We start from the raw sequence: 13,018 nt of genomic DNA, 5'->3' as shown, positions 1-13,018 counted from the left end.
GGGAGGGGCCGCAGCTTCGCTTCTTTTGGTTAAGCATGAGAATGAGCTATACTGTACATGCAAAAAAATACAAAGGTCTTTGTTCCTTCTTGGTTAGAGCTCACAATCTAGATGAGGAAATAAAAATAATGATATCTGTTCCAAAGAAAAATCAAACAACTGGTGGTAATGGGGATGCTCTTTGATATTTTAGATCAGTTGGCCAGGGAAGCTCTCTCCGAGGCCGGACATTTGATTCCTGAGAGATGGGAGAGAGAGAACGAGGCAAAGGTTTAGAGGAAGAGATTTCTAGACAATGGCACAGCAAATCGGCAAAGGTCCCCAGGCCATCTTCAGCTTGGTTCCTTTGAAGGATACAGCAAGAAGGGATATAGTAAGTAGAAGGGAAGGAGAGAAAGCAAAATCTAGAGGTGAGGTCAGGTCACATAGGGCCTCGTGGGCTGTGATAAGGCTTCTCAAAGTTTACTGTAACATAGAGGGAAGTCACAGGTGAGTTCCCAGGAGCAGAGTGAGCCTCCTGTTTGTAAAAGGGTCATCCTAGCTACTCCGTTTCTACCATGGTGCTCCTGGTGTGCAGGCACATTAAAGGGTTCTGCAACATCATCTTCCCCTCTAGGAACTTCCACTTCTGTCAAAGAGACAGGATGGGAATTCAACTATATAAATACTGCATATCAGCTGCAGTATTTTTTTAAAAGGACTATTCATAGCAACATTACTCACAATAGCCAAAAGGTGTAAATAATTCAAATATCCATAGATGGATGAATGGATAAACAAAATGTGGTATATACTTACAATGAAATATTATTCAATATTATTCCATCTTAAAAAGGGATGAAATTCTGATACATGATACAACATGGATGAGCCAGAATTTAAGCTAAGTGAAATAAGCCAAACAGAAAAGGACAACTATTGTAAGATTCCATTTATAAAAAGTACCTAGAATGGTCCAATTTATAAAGACAGAAAGTGGAATGATGGTTACCAGCAGGGTTTGAGAGGAGGGGCGCTGGGGAGTTAGTGTTTAATGGGGACAGAGTTTCAGTTTAGGAAGACGACAAGTGCTGCAGATGGACAGCGGTGGTGGCTGCAGAGCAGTGTAGAAGTACTTGTGCCACCGAATGGTTAAAACGGTAAGTTTATGTCATGCATAGTTTACCATGATAAAACAAACATTTTTAAAGACATAGGGTATGGATTAGGGATAGAAGAGTGGGCAGTGGAGGCAGAGATAGTGGCGAAGGCCCAGAGAGGGGCATGTGCCTGGTGTTCTCTGATGAACTGCAAGAAGGCCCACGGGTTGGGGCATAGTGAAGAGAGTAAAGGGTGAGGGCCATCCATATACAGCCTTGTAGGATCTTGTAGTTCTTCGCTGAAATCCAGTGGGAGGTGGAAAGCCACTGGGGAGACTTGAGCAGAGGGTGATGCTCTCAGACCTTTGTTAAAACAAGGTCATTCTGGCTTCTGCTTTCTTCACTTTGAGTCTCATTTGCAAAAGAAAATCAGAAAAGCATTTATCTCACAGAGTAACTGTGAGCATTAACAGAGGTAATGCATGTCAAGAGTTTAATGTGGCGCCTGACATGGCATTCAACAGAAGGCAGGCATTACCATGACAGAGGTCAAAAGCAAGCAAGCAGCTCCCTGAGAAGTTTTGGAGGACTTCATGAAGGAGATGAAAGTTCAAATAGACATGGGAAGATGTACGAGAGTACCACTAACATAGGTGGGAAAGTGGAGAGGGCTTTCTGGGTGGGAAGAACTAAGTGGTCAAGGAAAGCAGCCAGCAAGTGGTCAAGGCAGAGGAAGAGAGAATGTCTGATCATCCCCAGCAGGTCACAGTGAGAAGTGTGGGTTCTAGAGCCCAGGAGATGGGAACTTTGCAGGTTTTGTAGCAGGTGTCAAGATCTATGTGCTTGGCCATAAAAATCAAGATCTATGTGCTAGGCAGTAAAATCTCGGACATTTCTTGTAGCAGTATTTTTTCCTGCTATACCTCCTCAGGCAAGGGAAACACCAGAGTAACCCCAATAAACTCAGTAAAAAAGACTTTTTTAAGAATAGAAAGCAGAAAAAGAAAAAGATCTATGAGTGTTGGTCTCAGAAAACACAATCCCCATTGCTCAGCCTGGACCTGGAAGAACAGGGAAGCAGAAGTCATTAGGAACTAGGGGTCCAAGGCCGCGAGGCAGCGGCAGGGCTGGAGATGGAGAAAATCAAGAGGAGCCTGTGGCGTGGAAAAGAGGAAGGCAACCAGGTGGCCCGTGGCCCCTGAACATCAGAGAGGAATCAGTCAGGTGAAGCACACTGAGGAGCTACAGGCATCACCGTCCAGCTCCTTGTCCCTCCAGAGTCCTCCCCGCGGTCACAGACACATTCCATCGTCTGATGCGCTTCTGTATTTAATGTTTCTACTCCCAGACTCGTCAGGGCTCGAGTCTGTTTCCATTTCATCCCTTTGCCTAACTGAAGGGCTAGCTAACTGGAGACAGAAGACGGACAAGAGGTTTCAGAAAGAAAGGGCTCCATACAGAGCATGGGACTGGAGGGCATACCAACTGCAAGGAGGTTGGGCTAGCGCGACCAAAGATCCTGCAGAGGGGCTCCGGCCACCTCCCCGCCGGTCTGCAAGGGATGACAGACAGGCGACAGACAAGCGGCAGACCGGCGCAGCTCCACAGTTAACACAAGGCGTTTGCACCTAACGCCAGGAACTCCGAAAGGAAGAAACCGAGGGAATGCCGGCCGAACAGTGCGCGTGGAGCCCGGCTGCGGCCCCATTTCACAGGGGTGGCCTAGGGATACAGAGTCCCCGGAGTCACATTAAGTCCGCAGGTTCTCAGAGCAGAGCCGAGGTGGGCAGGATGCCACAGTTCCGGGGGCTGCAGGCGCGGAGCGTACGGCCTGGCTCAAGAACTATCTGCATATTCCGGGGAGCTCGCAAGCCGTCCCCAGGAACACTGAGCAGAGGTTACGGGCCTGGGCTTTGGAATCCCCGCGCGCGTCTCAGCGCGCGAAGACACGCTAGTGTCCAGCCGGTACCGGTGAGCGCCCAACTCGCCAACTCCCGGACTTTCGCAAAGCTCCAGCGGGCGGGGTGCCAAGGAGGAGCGGGCGACACCATCTTGGCCGGAGAGGGGGAAGCGGTCTGCACCCGGACCCCGCCGCGCCCGGGCGGACAAGAAAGAGCTGCGGAAAGGCTGGGGCACGCAGTATACGGAGCTCAGCAGCCGATCTGAAGGAGGACGGCACGGAGCGAGCGGCTCTCTTGGAATCGGGGCGACGGGGACCGCGGGGAGCGTCCCCCGCGGCGGCGACGCGATGGCCAAGCCCGGCTCCGCGGCTGGCGAGCGGCGGAAGTGCCGCGGAGTAGGAGCGGGGCCGGCGCCGCGGCAGCTTCTCGTCGCCGAGCTGCTGCCGCCTCCGAGCGGACTGGCGGACGGGCGGACGCCCGGAGCTGGGGGCCGCGCGGCGGGACCGGCGCGACGCCGCGGGGCTGACCGGCCCCGATGAGGCGGAAGGAGAAGCGACTTCTGCAGGCGGTGGCGCTGGTGCTGGCGGCCCTGGTCCTTCTGCCCAACGTGGGACTCTGGGCGCTGTACCGCGAACGGCAGCCCGACGGCACCCCTGGGGAATCGGGGGCAGCGGGGCCCCCTGCAGCCGGACAGGTGAGTCCCCCAGTTGTCATGTGGTTGAGAACACTCTGTCCCCAAATTTACTTGTAGGTTTTGGTTCCTTTCTTCACCTTCCCCTGCCTTCTCAGAGTCAGCGCCAGAGACTCTTCTGTTCTTTCCATTTTTTTGGATGGGAAATTGAGGCTCGGAAAAGGACAGGGACTTGTCCAGGGTCCCTCACCCATTGGAGACAGAGCCAGAACTAGAATCCTGGACTCCTGCTACCGAGTCTGGAGGTGTTTCTTGCCGTAGGTTACCATCCTCCTTTCTGTCCCTGTCCGGGCATTCCCTCCCCACTTCTAGCCTCTCTCTTTTGGAGGATCCTGTCTGCATGCCCGTGTCCCAGGATAACTCCTTCTTCTGGAGATCCCAATGCTTCTGTTTGGTGTCCAGGTCTATTCTGCTTTCCCCCCACCTGCTGATCCCAGTGTTCCCTACTCAGGTCAGCCCCTTTCCTGTTTGCCCATCTACCTCAAGAGTCCCCTGGGCATCTCCGCTCTCCCTGTTTGTTCACCCTCCTTCCTTTCCAGCCTTATTTCTTTCCCAGATCCTGTGGGTCCATTGGGGGATGTAAAGATCTTTCTCCCCTTGGAGCTTCAGGCCTTAGAGGTGGGACAGGGGGTGAGCTCCTGGTCCTTGAGGGGCCTGCTGCCTCTGACCTTCTGGGGGTCCAGAAGTGAGGGCTCTGGTGGAGGGACTCCCCAAATTTCTGAGGCTATTCCTGCCCAATGCCCTGAAAATGGATTCTCTGTCCTCCTTGTCCCTTCTCAGAGTACCTGTGACCCCTCCAAACTTGTCCAGTATGATTAGGTGTGGTGTTCCTTGTAGCAAGGACTAGGATCTTAATTGTTTCTGCCTCCTCTGAACTCACCCATATATACGTGTGTTTGCATGTACTGTGTGTCGCACATACATGTGCACTGATAGCAGAAGCTCTGTCAGATCACTGCTACCCTTCCAGCCTCTGGCTTAGTAGGTGCCCATGAATGTATGCATGCGTGACTGTTTCACACAGTGGGGCATTTCACATTTGTTCAAAGATTTCCTTGTTCCCACAGGAAGCGGATAGTTTGTGCATAGGAGTCAAATTTGACTGTTGTCGGCAGGATGAGCATAGAGGCTGACTTTTAAGCTGATGGTTTTCCTTTATCTTCCCAATATCTGGCTGCCATATGGGCAGTGCGGCATCTCGAATACAGAGGATGGGCTCTTTGTGACAGGGCTGACCAGTTTCGAGTGTAGCCTGTCCCTCTGGTCATTGTTGCAAACTGTCCTGGAGGCCCTTGGATGATCCTTCTGCTGGAGCTCACTGTTTGACACTAAGGGGCTCAGCTCATTCCTAAATCCCTGGTTCAAACCCTGACAGCCAACTTAGACCCCTCTCCTTTAAATACTGTAATCATATGGGTTTTTCCTTCATGAGATCTTTCTTCTGTTCCCATCCTTTGTCAATATCAGGGCTAAGAGGTCAGGGTTCTGTCCTCTGCCCTACCATTAACTTGTCGTGTATATCCTTGAGCACCTCCCAGGTCCCTCTGTGAGCCTCCCTTTCTCCTTATGTACAATGTGGTTGTTGGTCCAGGTCCAGCATTCTGTGATGCAGTCAATGAACTGATGAGGAGTACACTGACCACTTTTCTTCTGGGGCTGGAGCCCCTTGTAGCATCTCTAGCTGTGGGGCCACCACACTGGACACAGCCCCAGGTCAAGGGGGGAGACTGCCCTGCCCGATGCAAACTGTCCTTTGTAATAGCCCTAGCCAGTTCTAAAATAGCTCATAACATTCTGCCTCTGCCTGGAGAAAGCCCTCATATTTCATTTGCTGTGGATGCCAGAGACGTCCTGATTCTCATTTTCTATAGACCCAGATGTGTAGAGAGAAGGTCATGGTTAACCGCCAGTTTGGCCTGAGCTTTCAAAGTAAATTACTCACTTGGGCAAGAGGGAGTTCATGGAGTAAAGCAGCCTTTTGGGAGGAGAGAGAGGGAAGCAACAGCTGGGCACTGCTTAGAGCCCTTAACTGAAATGGACAAATAGGCACATCTGGGAAGGTCTAGTTCTTGTTCATTTCTTTTGCTGTGCACGGTCATGAAGAGGAGGAGGAACAAGTGGTGAATGGGGTTTAGAGGTGGTGGTAAGGGTTGCCAACTGATTCTCCTTGCTTTAGAGAGAATCGCTTTGCTTCCTGGGAGCAGCAGAATGGAGCTGTTTCCTTAATGATAAGCTCTTCTAGGTGCTGTAGGATTCTGCATTCATCTGCTGCCTTTCAGGAACACCCTGCCAAATTTTCACACAGTCCCCTATTTGTTCCACTCTCCTGCAGATGCACTGCACTGGGCTTGGCCCCCAGTCCCGTGTTTGAATGTCAGCTGGCCTTGAGGGAAGAGGCTGAGTCCTTACAGAGACAGTGCTTCGTCCCTCGTCCCAGGGCACTGGAATGTGCACGGAACATGCAGGGCTGCTGTCTGGGGAATCTGGCATCTGGAGCTCACAGAGCTGCTTTCGACAGGGCTGACCAGTTCTGAGCTCAGCCTGCCACTCTTGTAATTGTTGAGAATTATCCCAGAGCACCTTGTTGATCTTTCTCACAGAAATAACTGCAGAGGCTCTGGAGGGAAGTCTGACAGGACTTTATCCAAATGAAAAATATATTCCTTGTGGGTTAGAGAGAAGTTTCTTTGAGAGTAACACATGCACTGTTTGAGCAGTTCTTTAACTCCTTGATTTCTCCACTGGATTGAAGAATACAGAGTTTTAAATTAAGAGCATTTATCATCTGCCACAATCTGAATTTTACATAATTGTCAGGTTGGCTCATTCTGGGCGCACCTCTGGAGCTGGGTAGGGCAGCTGATTTATAAGGGACACATAATGCTGGTAGGATTTCAGCATCCATCTGGTCAGACAGCTCAGCTGGCTGCTTTGAAAGCTGCAAAACCAAGCAAGGAAGGCCAGTTTCGAAGCCGTCCTCACTGTAATTTGGGGTTCCCTCCCATTCCTAGCCCCCATCTGCTTGACATCTTGGTTTGATTCTGCAGTCTGTTTCATATTCCAGACTCGGGAACTGGCCGTTCAAAACTTAGGCTAGGAAATACGACGTAGTCCCTCCCGTTTCTGAGCCATAGTCAGATCTCCTGTGAGAAATGACTTCATTGGATAATAGCAACTGTGGAATAGAAATCCGTGGGATAATGGAATAACAATGACTTAAGGTTCAAGTAGCAAGAGTTTTTTTTCATTGTGTCTTTATTTTTCACTGTAAACTTTATTCTCAGAACATCCAGCAATCAACACTTTTTCCCCTTTGACAGTCTTCCTGGTGGCAGAGCCTTACTAGTCAGAAAGTTAAGTGCCATAGAAATGTAGCCTTGGAATGATTTCCTTCATTTTCCACGGAGGGGCTGGGATCCTTTAGAGGGCTAATCACTTGTCTGTCTGCACGCTCAGCTGAAATCTGATGCCACAGGGGAAGGAGTGTTGATTTACCTGAGCAAATCTGGCTGCCTGTATTCTTTCTTTTATCCTGGACTCGTAGTCTCCCAAGGAGCCCAGCTGAGGAAGGCCTGGGAACAGAGGCCTGAGGTCTAGTTCTCTTTCCTTCCCTAAACTTACGGTGTGACCTTAGGAAAGTGGTTTAACCTCTCTGGGCCTTGGATTCCTTATCTGTGACTTGAGAGCTTAGGTTCAGAAGGGGAAAGGTAATTGTGTGTTATTCTGGTGCAGTCCCCCACTGGCCAGGGCAGATGTCGCCAAGCAATCTCTTTTCCATTAAGCCCAGACTTGGCCTCAGACTGGTTCTCCACACTGCTACTCAAGTAGCGTTAATGGTATGTTGAAACTCATTGGTGTTGTAGAGAATGGCTCCTGTTAGGACTTTTCCAACTGTAATATCCTGGATTCTGTGAGTTTGTTTGGAAGCATGTATTAGAAAGGCCTGGAGAGTAGCAGTGTGTCGAAACAGGCTTCCATGTCTAACCTGTCACGAGGCCACTACTTAGGGATGTGCAGAGCCTAATGCTGTCTCTTGGGCTGTAGTCTAAGGATGTTCAGCTTCTAATCTGTTGGCTGCAGTGACATGATAAAAAAAATAATGGAATCAGGAATGAAAAAGCAAAAGCCCATTTAAAAGATAACCATCTAGCTTGCTAATTGTACCTTGTCCACAATCAACTCTTACACAGAGATGGCATCGGAATCTCATCACTTAAACACTCCTGGAGGCAAACTTGGCGGCCAAACTTGGACGCTGTGTGCAGTGGTTTTCATTTTGCATATATCTGACGCTCTGTATTCCATAGATGTGTCAGAGCCAGTAAAAGGAGAGCTGTTGGATAAGGCTCTGCCCCAGGAAGACTGAAGTAAGAGTCTTGCTTCTCTGAAAACCACTGCCCTCGTGCACAGTGGAGTGGGGCAAGGAGGTAGCATACACGTGCCTGAGTCCCTGGGGCCAAGGAGTGCGTTGTGGCCTTCCCTCCCAGAAATACCTTAAAGTAGGAACCACATCTAGCACAGAGCATAAGGCTTGGCACTCGGAAGACAGTCTAAACGTGTTTGCTGAGTGATGAGACATCTCAGAGCAGGAAGGGGACTCCAGGAGTCATCTGATCCAACCCCCTTGTTTTATTGGTATGGAGACTGAGGCCCAGGAGAAGGGAAATTAGCTGACAGAGAGAGGCATGCAGAGCAGAACCCAGTTCTTCTCCAGATTTTTACTCTGTTCTATTAGGAATATTTTTTCCCTCCACGTACTACGATCCTTCTGTACCATCATTTCCCTCATGAGCCAAGATTATTACTCCCAGTTTTGGAAGCTGGTACTTAACTGAGACCAACTCTCCGCTGGAACTTAACTGGCTTTTAAATTTTCTTCCCCAAATTTTACAGGTTTAAAGCAGTAAAATGGATTAAATTTTAAGGCGGCAAAGGGATCCAGCAGGGGAATTGGAGGAGTTAAAGGACAGAGCTAATCTCAGTTTCCGAGCCACCTCAGATTCTCTGTCAGTTGCAGGAAACAATGAATTAAGCCAGGTGGCCTGAAATGAGTAAGGGAACTTATTTATTAGCTCCTGTTATTGCAACTGACTGCAGGTATGGTGTGATCCAGGGCTCCATATCCTAGCCTGAGCCCCCATGGTAGCAAAACATGGTTGCAGCTTTGTCTGATCTTATATCCACTCCAAGATCCTAGAAGAGGGTCCTTCTTCCCCAGGAGCTTCTGTAGGGGAGAGAGGAAGCTTTATTCCTACAAGTCCTACCAAGATCTTAGGTTTTATTGGCCCCATTGGGTTCTAATGTGCTCTCTGAATCCATCACAGTTTATGCTGATAGATTTAACTTGCCCTGAAGCTAGGGGTCAGGTCAGGCCACCCAAATCATAGGAAGAAAAATTCCCCAGAGAAAAATCTGGGCGCTCTTGTGGGGAGGAAGGGAAATGGAATCTGGGCAAGAAGCCAACAAATGTCCTCTTCAGAATCCTGCCGACACAGTGTCCCGGGCAGCTACTGTTGAGGAATCAGACTTGGCCGTTTGCCATGCTGGACTGTTTTGGTCACTGAACCTGCAGTCTGGAGGTCTCATCTCAGCTCTGCCCCTGCCCCGCTTGGCTGTGATGGTTGACTCCGTGGGTCTCAGTTACCTCCTGTTGACAGCTTGGGTGCCAACGCTCGCCCAGTCCAACAGGCAGGGTTGAGCCGAGGAGCAGTTGAAAGCGGCCTTTATTTCATCTTATTTAGGAGCTCCGTCCCCTCCTTCCTTCTCCCTCACAGACGTCCTGAGAGCTGCCCCCCTTCCCCGACACACACACATTAAGTCAATTCATTGAACATTTCTCCCCAACTGAACAAGAACTTCTGTTTCTTCAGCTTTGACTTTTTTCCTGCCTGGCCCTCTGAGCTGGAGGACTCGGAATACTCATACTTGGAATTTAAACAGTTCCACGGGGGTGGGTGGGTGTGTATTTACGAGTGTGTAGCTTTCTCTCTCTGAGTCTCGCTTCTGTCTTATCTTTGGATGGTTCCTGTTTGCTGCCCTCTGCTGAGTACAGATAGGAGAAGGAAGGGGAGAAGGCAGGCCCATTTGTTTTCTTCCCATTTGGTTTTGAGAGAATTCTGAGTATCAAATGCTGAATTTTCTTCAGGGTGGCGATAAAAGCCACAACATAAAGTGATACTAAGAATTACGATGCTGAGCATGATAAGGTTAATAGTAATAGCAGCTACCATTTATTTAGCACTTGTTCTGCTAGGCAGTGGACGAACTAGGCCTTTTACCTGTACAACTTGTCAAGGAGCCACAGTGGTTCATAGGTAGCAACAGATGAGGGAGCTGATCCTCCCGGGCAGAGGTGCTGTGGGGCAGTTTGTAGGGCTGTGGCAAGGTGGGGAGGGATGCCTAGACTGTTGTTGTTTGGAGGGTGAGCAATCCCAGCACGGCTGGTTGGCCTAGTGGCACAGGGTTCAGAAGCAGAGCAAGGCCAGGCAGTCTCTGATGCTCGGGTGTGCGGAGGAGGCTGCGCACAGGCTGCCCCAGGTGCCCCGTCCCCCGATTCTTGGAAGTCTGGAGCAGTTGTCTGGGAGAGACCTTGCTGCTTCCTTCCCTGGGAGGGAACCCCCATCCTTGGCCAGGAAGTACTCTCTGGTCCTTCGGCCCCCGGGTTTCTCACAGGTCTTAGAGCCCCCAAGCGTTGAGTTTCTCACCTGCCTGCCTCAATCAGAGGCCCTTCCCAGGAGGCCCAGCCTGGTCTTTCTTCCTGCTCCTCCCCTCCTGCCCCTGCCAGTGTGTTCCCTGTGCCTCTGGGACTCCACACACTTGTTCCCTTGCCTCCAACATCCTTCCCTACTACCTCCCTCCTAACCTGGCTCACCCCTGCTGTTGCAGCCCCGGGTAGCAAGGGTGAGTCAGGCATCTCAGAGCCCCTCTTATAAATGTGTCTTGCTCTAGAGTAATCGTTTTTCTTCTCTCCAGACTGGCTGCTCCCGAAGGCAGGAGCTAACTTGTCTTGGTCACCCACTTTTGTTTGCCAAGACAAGCGAGTGGATGATAGGATTGGTGCCCAGTAACTGCTGGCCAGGTGCAGGAGTGGCTCTTCTCCCCTTGCATGGTGCTTCAGAATCCCTGGGGAGCCTGTTAACTTGGAGACTGTGGGGCCCATGCCCAGCGGGTGTGATCCGGCCGTTGAGGGGTGGGCCAAGGAACCCTGTGTTTAACAAGAGCTATTGAGAGTGCATCTGGGAACTCTCTTCCCTCTCTCCACATCCCCAATTTGCCAGCACCCCCAAGAGGCAGACTTTGCCTTCCCCAGGAGCTCACACACCTCTCCCCAGGAGTGCCTGGGGACCTGCATTTGAACTTCTGTTCCTGGGGAGGGATTTTGGATTTATCTGCAGTTTCCTGAGTTGCCAGCCAGCACTCCCAGGGGAGCCCTGTGGAGCCTGTTAGCGATGGCACTGTGTCAGGGAAAGCAGCTCAGGGTCTGGCTCTGAGATTTAGATCCGGGATGGGCAGTACGCTTTCAGAACCCCTCCGCTGTGGGCTGCAAGGTCTCCAGGGCCCTAAAGCTTCGTTTTCCTCTGAAGTCCTTGGTCTGTTGCCCTTCCAGGAAGGGAGCTCTGTGGTGGTGGGGGGAGCAGGGGTACTGAACTTGGGAAAGGGTGGCATTATGCAGACCTTAAGAACAGCTCCCTTGAGCTGGAGAGAGTGTGGCTTTGGGAACCAGGCCCAGCTCTGCCCCTTCCGAGCTCTGTGTCCAACCTCTGGAGCTGCAGCCTTCTCCTAAAATGAGTACAGCGACCGCTACTTCATAGTGCTGTGGGCGTGATTAAATTACATTACAGGTGAGAACACCGAGGTGCAGAGAGGTTCAGTGACATATCCACAGCCAGGAAGTGATGGCAACAGGATCCCAACCCCAGAGTCTCATGCAGAGTGGAGCACACAGCCTGAGGCTTCCTTCTGCTGCTCCACCGCCCACTGGCCCTGTGACCTTGTTGAGTCCCCTGTCTTCCCCTGGACGTGAGGTCACAGTGGGAGGTTATCGCCAAGGGCCCCTGAGCCCTTGGCTGTAGAAAGCTCTTCCCTCAGTTGCATGCCCGGGTGGTAGTGCCAGGGCAGGCTCCAGCAGCCACCCGTGCCTCCCCAGAGCCTCCCTGAGCAGCCTCCGGAGAGCCCACTTCACAAAGCTGTGTGCTTGTGCGGGTCTCCCCTGTGGGTTACAGTGTCAACCTTCTGGAAGAGACAGGCAACTGAGCAGAGGGGGCTGGCTCCTGAGCAGAGAGGGCTGGCGGGGGCTGGAGGAAGGTGGTTTCTTAAAGGAACAGGTTGGAAACATCTGGCAGGGGAGTGTGTGTGAAAATTACTTCCTGCTGCTAAAGCACATTGTATGTGCTCAACTGAAAACTGTTATTTTTGCAGGTTTCCTCCTGAGTATTGATCAGAGTCAGCTGCTGACAGTTAAAATGTGTATGTGTGTGCACATCTATTTGTGAAATAACCAGTTTCTAAATTTGGCGCCTAACTTTGATGGAAAATTAGTGACTCTGTTGTTGGGGCATGAGGGCCTGTCATTCGGATTCCTGGTTATTTTACTGATAATGAACCTTAAAGGCTGTCTTCTTTGGAGCGCTTCTTTTATTACTTCATCTGACCTTCATGTTACTTTGTACCTTATATGTACACTTTAATGGAGATTGTAATCCAGCAGCCCGTGGGCAGGTGTGGCCCAAAGACAGGTTTTGCACGGCTCACCTAGTGCCGGCCCCTAATGGCTGGGTGTCTTTATTTAAATGTTAGTACGTTATCACTACCTAAACATTGGAAAGTATTTCACATTTTAAAAAATTCTCCTTTCTGGCTTTTGGAGAAAAACAGAAAAGTCTGGTGTCAGGGCCCAGGTTCTGTTCTCACAAAAAGTGGCCGGACCCTGGTAGCTGCACCCCCACCGCTTGGCCAGGCTCAGCTGCCCACTTGGCCGTGGCCGTGGCCCTGGCATACTTCGTGGTCTTAGACCTGGATTATCTCATGGTGGAGGCAGGACGGGGCTTCTGGCCCCCTCTTTAGAGATGGAAAACACAAGGTTCAAAGAGCACAGGTGGTCTGACTATTCACAGAGCCAGTGAGTTGGGGCTGATCCTTCTGTCAACCTAATGTATTTTTCAGGAGAAAAAAAAAAGATGGTTACTTGGACATATAAATACAGGGTCTGGCCTAAATAACACCCCTTGTTTATTACAAAATCACAAGCATATAATTCTGTAACATAGCAATATCACATTCAAGCACACCGTATGACATTTTAGGTGAAATGTTCAAACTAAAGCTAAAAATCATTACACCCATGTTAT

The 13,018-nt window shown here is 50.5% G+C and overlaps 1 protein-coding gene across 1 annotated transcript in view; it reads left to right on the top strand.

Moving 5' to 3' along the window:
- The first annotated feature begins 3,386 nt into the window (after positions 1-3,386).
- The window catches only part of GALNT10 (polypeptide N-acetylgalactosaminyltransferase 10), a 179,491-nt gene continuing 169,859 nt past the window's right edge, over positions 3,387-13,018 (top strand). Inside the window, exon 1 of the mRNA XM_037156908.2 lies at positions 3,387-3,674. Within this exon, the coding sequence (XP_037012803.2) occupies positions 3,516-3,674 (159 nt within the window). The 5' untranslated portion in view covers positions 3,387-3,515. The remainder of the gene's footprint in view (positions 3,675-13,018) is intronic.

The sequence above is a fragment of the Artibeus jamaicensis genome, unplaced genomic scaffold, assembly GCF_021234435.1.
Source record: "Artibeus jamaicensis isolate MK-2021 breed Jamaican fruit bat unplaced genomic scaffold, CSHL_Jam_final contig_432, whole genome shotgun sequence".
Lineage (NCBI taxonomy): Eukaryota > Metazoa > Chordata > Mammalia > Chiroptera > Phyllostomidae > Artibeus > Artibeus jamaicensis.
This window is presented reverse-complemented; position numbering and strand designations above follow the sequence as displayed.